We start from the raw sequence: 10,561 nt of genomic DNA, 5'->3' as shown, positions 1-10,561 counted from the left end.
CTATAAAAGAAAGTAAAATAACATTATTCTTTAATTAAGAATAAATAAGTTTCTTCTCCAGCAACTAAGGTGTGATTTGAATAATATCATGGTCAAATATTTTGTACCTTGAATAGAAAAAAGTAGGTCGATATGTGATGTAAATAGTTATTATATTTTTTTGTAAATTATGGATAATATTTTCTTTAAATTTTTTTAATATGATAATTAAAAAAACATAATAAAACAAACTAATACATATTTTAATAAAACTAAACAAAACTTGCAAATACACACTACTTTCACCAAAACTACTTACCTAGGATTATCTTATCAATGTATATTTTGTTTGAATAAATGCAGTAATTAAATATTTACATAAAATACATCTTGGATAAAATAATAAAAAATAAATAAATGAAGGAAATTATAAATATTATACCTTTGAAAGAAAGGGATTTGGGATTTGGCGATATGTAGAGAATTCCAACTACTGCAATCTCTCCTAAAGAATTTTCTTGAACAATGTGCAAGCTCCATGGCAAATCTGCATACATTGCATGTCAATATAACCAAAATAGAAAAAATAAATTGAATATAAAATAACAAAGTTCATTTGTATTTTTTGAGCGGTAAAATTTTCAATGGGGTTTTTTTACAGAGAAACTAGAAAATATAATCACGGTTCACACAGTTTTTTATAATGATTAAAAAATATATATTTTTAAATATTTTTTGAGAGATTGTGTGTAAGGGATTATTTTTCACTCTACCCGTATAACATGCTCCTTATATGGATACGAAAGAGCGTCTTGACTATAATTTTTTTATCATGATGATGTAAATTATATATATAGCGAGCCTTATGTAGGTTTTCGAGAAATTATTAAAGTGTCAAAAATAAAAATCAAATTATTGCTTTTATTTAATATTAGTATTATTTTATGTACTTGTTGTACGTGTGTTTTTTTGTTTATTATATAAATTTTTTAAGATTTTTATATTTTTAAGGTAGAAAATTTATAAATTATGACATTTTTCACAATTATTCATTTATCTTTAAAATAAATATTTTTATTAATTTAATTAATAATGTTCTTAATCAAATTAATATCAATTGTCTACAAGTTGATATTTTTAATTGTTAAGATATTTTGGTTTTAAATTTGAAATATCAAAACAATAAATTTTGAAGGTAAATGTCAATTTATATATGATTCATTTATTATTATAATTATTTAAAAATTAGTTATTTTTAAATATTTTAATTAAATATAAATAAAAATACTTTTATTTTAAATTTGAAATGTCAAAACAATAAAATGATAAATACAGATGGAAAATTTTGTAATAATTGTCAATTATATATGATTATTTATTATTATAATTATTAAGAAATTAGTTATTTATAAATAAATTAAGATATTTTAAATTTTGAATTTGAAATATGAAACAATAAAAAGATTATCATGAATTGGAAAATCTTCAAAATAAATGTGAATTTATATATGGTTGATTTATTATATTAATTATTAGAAAAATAGTTATTAATAAATATTAAAAAAAAAGTTACAAAAGAGGCATTGTCGTTATTGATGATTTTAGATATTTTATTTTTTAATTATTTAATAATCATAAATAAAATAAAATAAAATAAAAAATGTAGAAAAATTAGAAATAGATTAAAGATTTTGACTTGAATTCTCCTTTTATTTAAGAAAAAAAAAACGTGTGATATTTTTCAATTTTGACATTGTCATTTAAAATATATCTGACGACGAACTTTATAGGTATTATTTATGTTTTTGCCAAATAAAATTGCTTCAATTGGCTTATCACATTATTGTGAAGGCAATAGCAGTATCCCAAATTTTGATTTGTTGATTATTTGAGCTTAGGAACAAATGGAACTTGAGTAACTTAATTCTATAAAGCCAAGTTTTAAGAGTTTTTTGCTTCCTATTATTAAGTTTTTTATGCATAAAGACCGTTTACTTCATTTAGATTTGATGAATTGGATTTCTCGACGTGATTATTGTTTACCTTGTATGTCAACTTCCCAAATGTGCGAATATGTTATTGATCAGTGGTATTATTTATACTTGTTAGTTTTAGAAGTTGGCAGGTGTGATAAGTTATTATATACTATTGCTACTAAAATATATGGGATTTTTTCATAAATAATTTTAGCCATTAATATGCAAAAATATGGTAATTAAACTTTTTTTGGTTTGTATGGACAAATTTAATTAAAAAAAGTGAAAATTACATGTTATATGGGAATTTTAATAGATTGTGCAAAAATATGGCTTTTTTTCAAGAAAAGTTAATCTATGGCTTTTTTTTTTAATTTCACTTTTATGGGTTTAGTTTCCCATATTTTTGTATAAAAAGTTTGTTTATGCCATATTTTCACTCTTAATCAAGTTTTATGAATTTGAAAGGGTATGTTTGTAATTTGATTATTTTTTTTAGCTTATTTGATTTTTTTTATATTAATTTTATATAACTATTTTTATATTAAATTTTTCCATGGTTCTTTTGCAATTTTTTTTTTGTAATATGAATTGTGTTTATTATTATTTTTTTATTTATTGTAAACATTTTTTTTTCCTTTTTTTTAAGTTGTACGTTTTTTTTCAAAACCTGGGTAAGGTAACTAGTTACTTAATTAATTTTTCAAAGCTATATAAAAAAAAATCCTACAGCTAGCTTAAATAACATTTATCTAGAGGGGTAACCAGTTACTTGTTTGTTTTTTCACATTTATGTAAAAAATAGTCTTAGATGTTAAATAACATGTATCAGGAGGAGTAACCAATTACAGTGAGATTGGTAACTTATTGCCATAAAAGGGGTAACCAGTTATCATAAGAGGGTGACGAGCCACTCATATTAGAAATGAAAAAAAACCATCACATTTGAAGTGAAAAAAAAAAAAAAAGAGTAAGTATGATTTAGTAACCTAGGTAACCAGTTACCATATAGAACCCAGAATTATACACACATCAGAATGTGAAGGTAACCAGTTACCTCCTAAAATATACAAACAAACAACGTGAAGATAACCAGTTACCATAGATCTCAAGACAGAAAAAAAAAACCAGATCTGACCACGAACCAACCTCCTCCCTCGCCTTCGACCACCACCAGAAACCCCCATCCCCTGCGCGCAAAACCTCATCGCAAACCCAGTCATCCCCATTGTTTTGCAAAGCTCCGAGCACCACAAATCGCACACAGCCCAAGCGCCACCCTTCTTCCTCGCCTTCGACCACCACTAGCACATCCCTCACCTCAGCCTATCCTCATCGTTTTGTATTTGGGGGATCGCGAATGGAATCGCCCAAAGATGTGCGGATTGAGTTTGTGTTCGTCGATGGTGTGTCTGGGTTTTATGGAGGTGCGCGCCTAAGGTGGTGAAGGTGGCTGGGTTTCACGGAGGTGCGGCTAGGGTGTTCTTGGCAGGTGGTAAGGGGGGTGGCTGGAGATGATGGTGGAGATGGTGAGGCAGCCGAGTGGATGAGTGGTTGGGTTTCATGGAGGTGTGATTGGGGTGTTCTTGGAAGGTGGTGAGGGTGGGTGGCCGGAGATGATGGTGGAGATGGTGAGGCAACCGAGTGGAAGAGTTTTGGCTATGGTGGAGATGGTGAGGCGGCTAGGGCAAAATGAAAGAGAAGATGGACTTGGTTGAAGGAGTTTTGGCTATATTAATTACCATAGTACCCCTCCTTTTGCTCATTTGTTTTGATTAATTTTGATTTTCAATATGGGATTAGTTTTCCCATAAACTAAGTTTTTGTTAATTAAATTTTCCCATACAAATTAAAGAAAGTGTAACTCCCATATTTTTGCACATTGATGGCTAAAAAGCCATATTTTTTAAAAATCCCCTTAAAAAAAATCAGATTATGTGAAAAAAAATATGGCATAATAATGATTTTTTTACAAAAATATGGGAAAAAAATCTCATAGAAGGGAATACAAGTTTTAAAAAGCCATAAAATAATACTTGTAAAAAAAAGCCATATTTTTTAAAACTTTATTAAAAAACTCATATAAAATGTAATTTTCACAAAATATATTACAATACATATACATATATTAAATTTTTTATGTAGTAGCATATTTTGATGGGAAGGTAAATTTAGATTATTTTCATTCTATTTACTCGTATCTCTTTCGAAAAAATGGAAGGATTATTGAGAGAGATTATAGGTTTTTGTATCATAATTGTAAGATTCAATTCAAATTGTACCAAAATTTCACATATTATAATCATAATAATAATAATAATATATTTAATAATATCCATCGAGAAAAATATCAATTTATAAAATTTATATTCATATACAAATGATATTTTTTTTATAAAATATCTTTAATTTAAAAAAAAAAGTCTGCAAAAATAAATATGAACATATTATTATAAATAAAAAAGTTAATATCTTATTTAAATTTAAAATAATAATAATAATAGTAAATTAATTAACCACAAATAATCAGATAAAAAATAAGATGATTATAACATTTTTATTATTTTTTCTATTTTTTATTCGTTTTAAATAATAATAGTAATTAAATAAAATATAAATATATTACAACTCGCAATAGCTTCCATACTATTGGAGATGGTAGAAAATCTTTCAATTAATGACGCTACATAATCTATTTGAAGATTTATCGATTAACTTATACTTACTAATTTGTTAAAACTTTTATGTCTCTTTTTTCCCAACCACCTCCAACAATCTCAATATCACACACATAATATAAACATCCGATAACATCTAAAACATGATAGAAAAATAAGATGAAGATATTAGAATATCAATGTCAATAATTTAAAATAAAAACTTTAAAGATTAACAAACATTAATAATTGAATAAATAGCCAAACTTTAGAGATTAACATACATTAATAATTGAATAAATACCCAAGAGGATTGTGTTATCAGTAACACGTAAATCAATCAAATTTGGATATATAAATTGGAATTCATTAAAAATTGAAATTGAAATAAATTAGAGAAAAGTAGAGAAAAAAAAAAGAAATTAGAGTAGAGGAAAATATAATTAGAGACTATCATAAATAACAAACTCTAGAAACCGTTACATTTAGCTAATTATATAATTAGAGACTAATCTGGTTTAACACTAATTATAGATTGACTGTCCATACTCTTAAGATGTAAAGACAATTTGTTTGGTCTGACTTTCTTTGAGATATTCACTCTTATTAGATTGTATGACATTATATTTTCTTTAATCAAGTTTTTCATTGCCAAAAAAAAACATATGTACTATAATGAGTTGTCAATATTTAAAAGAGAAAACAAGTAAAATCATATTCATAACAAACTTGAAACTAAATTCACAGATAGTTTGCACTGAATGCAATTATTATGAAACATTTCACATAGTTCAAACATCATATAACTTATTCAAACTAAAGTAAAACACACAAAATGGAAAGCTAACGATAATTCTCAAGTAGTAGTAGTAGTGTTACATAACAAGAGCCTTGGCTGTATATATATCAGTATATATAATATATATATATATGTTTATAGTTACACCATGATTAAACATTCATTCATTCATTCATTAAAAATGGCTCCGAGGATACTGATCCACTGTTCTTCCATTTATTGGTTGAGTTGGTCTTGCATTTTCTTCATAGCCCTGAAAATAATAATGAATTTACCATCATAAAAAAAAAAAAAAAGTTCTTTTTAATGTCTTATTATCTTAGTATTAGTTTTAAAATAAATTAATTAAAATTTTATTAATTCTAGTCAAATAAATTTATTTTTAAAAAAAATTTAACTAAAATCAGGATATTATAAATTTTAGTACAAAATTGAACAAACAAAAATTTTTAATATCAAAAGTAATTAGCACACTTTCGATAAAAGAAGGATTTATACAAATTTTAGTTCCTTGTGTTCTAGTTTAATTTCAAAACCAGCCTTATGTTTTGAAAGAAAATATCCGTTTAGACCTTATATTTTGTTAATTGGTTAAAAATGATTCTCGAAATCAAAATGCTATTAATATAATATTTTTGCCTTTAGATTTTATTTACAAGGAAATGACATAAAATGTGCATATCTCTGACGAGCATCAATCTGAATAAGATTATATCCAAAAGTATATAACATCATAAAGAGTTGGCATATCGTTAATTGGTGCAATTTAATATCGGGTCTCACACATTTAAATTTAATAAATATTATGATATATCGCTAATCAATCATATAATATCAGATCATGTAGTATTGGACACCTTAAAATGTAAAAGAACAACACTTTTAAAATAATACTTAAGAATATATGCATGTGAATTTGGTCATGAAGATCAAAGACTTACATCTTTTACTGCGTCCTTTAATGCTTTGATTTGTCCGAAGGAAACAGTTTGCACCTGTGTATAAATGAATACATATATTAATAATGTTAACTATCTTTTTTTTTTTTTGAAAAAATGTTAACAAGTTGAACCAATATATAAATGAAAAAATTAATTAGGAAATATATATATGTATATAATTTAATCAAGTCATATGATAAAATTAAGAAATGAGACCTGTTCGAGTAGAGTCCAAAGTACACCCTCGTCACATGGAGGAGTTGTAAGAGAACCATTATATCTGTAATAACTGCTATTGTTTTCAAACCCAATCTCATATGGATTGATTATTCCCAAACCTATTTCTCCAGTCTTATTATTTTCGAGGGATCTTATTTGATCATACACCTGTGTGACATTAATAAAAAAAAAAAGATATATTTTAGTTAAATATTATTTAATTTTAAAAACTAAAATGAATTTTTTTTTGTTTTATAAAATATATCAAAATTAATCATACACTTGATTTTTAACAATATTTTTTATAAAAAATAAATTATGGTGCAAAATCACTTAAAAAAAATATATCATTTTTACCAAACTATTAATGGTACCTTTGAAAGAAGGGGATTTGGCGGACCGGATGTGAAGAGAATTCCAAGTACCGCAATCTCACCCAAAGAATTTTTGTGAACAGCATGAAGCTCCGCATCAAACCTATGAACATGTCAATTTACGCTTAAGCATAATAATTTTATTTTTAATTTTAATTATTAGATTTTTTTAATTTAACGAAGTCTTAAATATGTATCTATTAAGTTTGTCAAAAAAAATATGTTGGCAATATCATAATAGTAAAATTACATTAATATTTAGTATTACTATATTAATACTATTTATTCTTATTATTCTTATTATATACATATCATAATCCATTTTTTATTTTAATTAAAGAGATTCCTTTTTAATATTAATTTGCTTTTATATTTTTTTAATTTAAATAATATGCTAATTTCACAAAATGGAGAATTTCTTTAGTAATTTAATATATGGGGATATTTAAATAGGATGTGTAATTAATTATTATAGTTACCATATTCACACTCAAAACACATTCATATTCCTATTGAGTCCATATCTTTCAATATATAAACATAAACAATATATTGTCATTTTTGTTATACTGTTGCAACAAAGTATATCAAGATGTTTAGTTATGTGAAAACAAATTATAATAATATTAACAAAATAAATGAATAATCGTAAATTAAAATAGATTTTATTATTTTATATTAAAATTAAATATTTTAAATATTGTCTTTTTGCTTTTTGTTAAGTAATTTAACAGAATAAACAAAAAAGTTCATATGAGATCATCATACAATAAGTTGATGATGTCATGAGACTGCTTAACAAAATAAATTATTTTATTTATTTATTATTGTTGTGTAAACTTTTTATATTGTTCCAATTAAATTTACTCAGATATTTATGTCCAATCAAATATACTCAACTGTTTGTTTTTATATGAAAATAAAATATATTAATATTAAACTAACATGTATTTGACTTTTTTATATCAAAACAAACTAAAAAAACTTTATGTGAGATGAGCATACAATAATTTGATGATACCAATGTCCATAATATTTTTTATTTATCTATATTGTGTGCTCATTTAATTGCAAATTTTCAGCATGAATTATATATAAATTTATATTTTGTGAAAGCTACTTTTAATTGTTTTTTTTTTCTTTTTATGTTTTTGACATTTTAGAATTTTTTTTTTAATCATCGAAATATAGAATTCCACATCAACTCAACTCAGGATGAGAATTCCACCGTGATGAAAAACATTTTTGTTATATCAAAATCATGAAGATTGATAACACTCATTCGTACTAGAAAAAATGAAAATAAAGAAATAGATTATTAAAAAATTAAATATTATTATAATAATATTTAATACAAAATTAAATATTTAATACTTATATTAATATAAATTTAAATATTATAAAATATCATTATAATAATATATAATATATAATCTTAATTTTTTTAAGATTATTAAAAAATTTATTATTTATGTTTAAAAAAATTATCACATTATATATATATATATAAAAATCATAAACAACAATATTTTTCGGTTTAATTTTTCATTTAATATTTTTATGTCATTTTTTTTATATAATATTGGTTATTTATTTTTCATTTAATTTTTTTTTAATCATCAAATTATAGAATTCCACATCAACTCAATTCGGGTTGAGAATTCCACCATGATGAATAGCATTTTTGTTATATCAAAATCATGAAGAACGATAACACTCATTCCTACTAGAAAAAATGAAAATAAAGAAATAGATTATTAAAATGTTAAAAGTAAAAATTAGTAAATTAATAAATACAGACCTCCTTCCATTGATTTTGTGCTCAGATGGTGTATGCCAATGAGATTGCAACAATTTATACTCAACTCCACTAATGTTCAGGTCTCCTGCATCTTCATTCCATTGTACCTTAACACAACATTTAATAATTATTTTAGTAATGTGAGTTGTGCTATTAGTATAATTTAATATCGAATTCTATATATTTTTAATTTTATATTGTACAATTAATCATATATTGTGTCTATAATAATATTTTTAATATTTGTGTTATATTAACTAGACATTCTCCCAAGATTGTTATAGTTGTATATGTAGGCTTGTTAACTAATTAATTATTTAATAATAAAAAGTATACATAATAATAAAGATTTATATTATTTTGGGTTGTTTCACAATGGATTTTCTGTTTCTAAAAAATATATTTTTAGATTTTTATTTTGCGAAATAGTTAAAAATAGTCCCTTGAATTCGAATTCAATCATTTGACTTCAGGTTTTATTTACTTGAAAATATTTTGATTGAATTCGGATTTCGGGGGTCATATTTAACTATTCTACAAAAAGAAGTGCTAAGGAAACTCTCTATTGCACTCTCTCTTACACCATCTTTCATTCATGCAAGACATGTGGATATTATTCAATTTTTTTTATATTTTAATATTTTTTCAAATCGTTAGAAGAATCCACATGTCATTCATTGATTTAAGAGAGTACAAAAGAGAGTGTAACATAGAATAGCATTACAGAGGTCAAAAAATGTACATTTTAAAAAAGATGGTCATCACGAAATCAAACGAAAATACACGACCCAAAATAGTATAGAACATGATAATGATGATAAGTTATTAATACCAGAATGTCATGTCCTTTGTTGATCAAAGTAGCTTGGGCAGGTTTGTAATGGGTATGTAAAGCAGCTAGATCAGGACTGAGCTGTTCACTTAATCTTGAAATGTCAATTGGAGATTGACTTGTTCCATTACCACAACGGTACCAACTTGGGTTAAGCTCCCCCCATCGAGAGGGTCCTCTTCCAGTATTTTCATCATAAGAATAATTTTCTGTTCAAAAATATCAAACAAATCAAAAATATATTCAAAAGTAGTTTATTGACTATATATATATACATATATAAACAAAAGTTGCATTGAGAAATAATAATACCTTCTTCTTCAGACTCGAGAGCTAAGCAAATGTTGAAATGGGAAAAAAAAGGCAAGAAGAAAAGAGAAAATGCAAATAAAAAGATGGAGTAAGTACTCATGATGATGATGATGATGATATTGATCACAGTTGAATTAGATCAGTTCACTATTTATAGATGAGTTTTTCATTGGAATGTATTGCTTATAAAATATATATATATATATATACTAGTGAATATTTTGTAATTTTTATAAAAATTATTATTACCTATAAATTATGGTAAGATTATACTACATATAGACTCCATCAAAGTCAAACTAATTGGCATATATATTTACGTGTAGAAGCAATTTGCACTTTTGCTTAGTTTTAAAGTTGTAAACATTGTCTATAATTTTAATAAAATCCGCTTCACTATTTTTAAAATAAATATATAATAAAATGAATTATAGTTCTATAGTATATATAAATATTTATATTAATAATATTTACATATATGACATCTAATCACATCGTTAACATAGATATATATTTACATGACATATATATATAAAATACAATAATATTTAAAAAAAAATTAATAATATAAATAAAATAAGAATAGAAAAAGTCATAATGTAGACCGTAGTATACATGCATAAATATTTTTAGTTTCTAATGTATCTCACAATGTCCTTTGGTGAATTTGA

At 24.3% G+C, this 10,561-nt stretch overlaps 1 protein-coding gene across 2 annotated transcripts; it reads right to left on the bottom strand.

Annotated features, from left to right (window-relative positions):
* Positions 1-5,317: 5,317 nt before the first annotated feature.
* LOC133831533 (alpha carbonic anhydrase 4-like) lies at positions 5,318-10,054 on the bottom strand. Of its 2 annotated transcripts, XM_062261879.1 has the most exons (7): positions 9,891-10,052; positions 9,579-9,787; positions 8,747-8,853; positions 6,946-7,048; positions 6,569-6,739; positions 6,353-6,406; positions 5,318-5,664 (listed from the first exon to the last, which is right to left on the bottom strand). In XM_062261879.1, exons 1-7 carry the CDS (start codon positions 9,988-9,990, stop codon positions 5,587-5,589), a joined length of 822 nt encoding a protein of 273 aa, XP_062117863.1. In that variant the 5' UTR covers positions 9,991-10,052; the 3' UTR covers positions 5,318-5,586. The 2 variants fall into 2 exon arrangements, with proteins under 2 accessions (XP_062117863.1, XP_062117864.1); XM_062261880.1 differs by lacking the exon at positions 6,353-6,406 and having other exon boundaries at positions 9,891-10,054.
* Between the last annotated feature and the right edge of the window lie 507 nt (positions 10,055-10,561).

This window comes from Humulus lupulus, chromosome 4, assembly GCF_963169125.1.
Source record: "Humulus lupulus chromosome 4, drHumLupu1.1, whole genome shotgun sequence".
Classification (NCBI taxonomy): Eukaryota; Viridiplantae; Streptophyta; class Magnoliopsida; order Rosales; family Cannabaceae; genus Humulus; species Humulus lupulus.
The sequence above is the reverse complement of the archived record's forward strand: the minus strand, read 5'-3'. Positions and strand labels throughout refer to the sequence as shown.

What these genes read in the sequence shown, in the direction of transcription:
- LOC133831533 (XM_062261879.1), bottom strand. Translation starts at nt 9,990, where the DNA reads ATGAGTACTTACTCCATCTTTTTATTTGCATTTTCTCTTTTCTTCTTG. An exon ending in ACAAAGGACATGACATTCTG is followed by an intron (nt 8,854 to 9,578) that starts GTATTAATAACT and finishes TGTTGTGTTAAG; the next exon opens with GTACAATGGAATGAAGATGC. An exon ending in TTTGGACTCTACTCGAACAG is followed by an intron (nt 6,407 to 6,568) that starts GTCTCATTTCTT and finishes ATTTATACACAG; the next exon opens with GTGCAAACTGTTTCCTTCGG.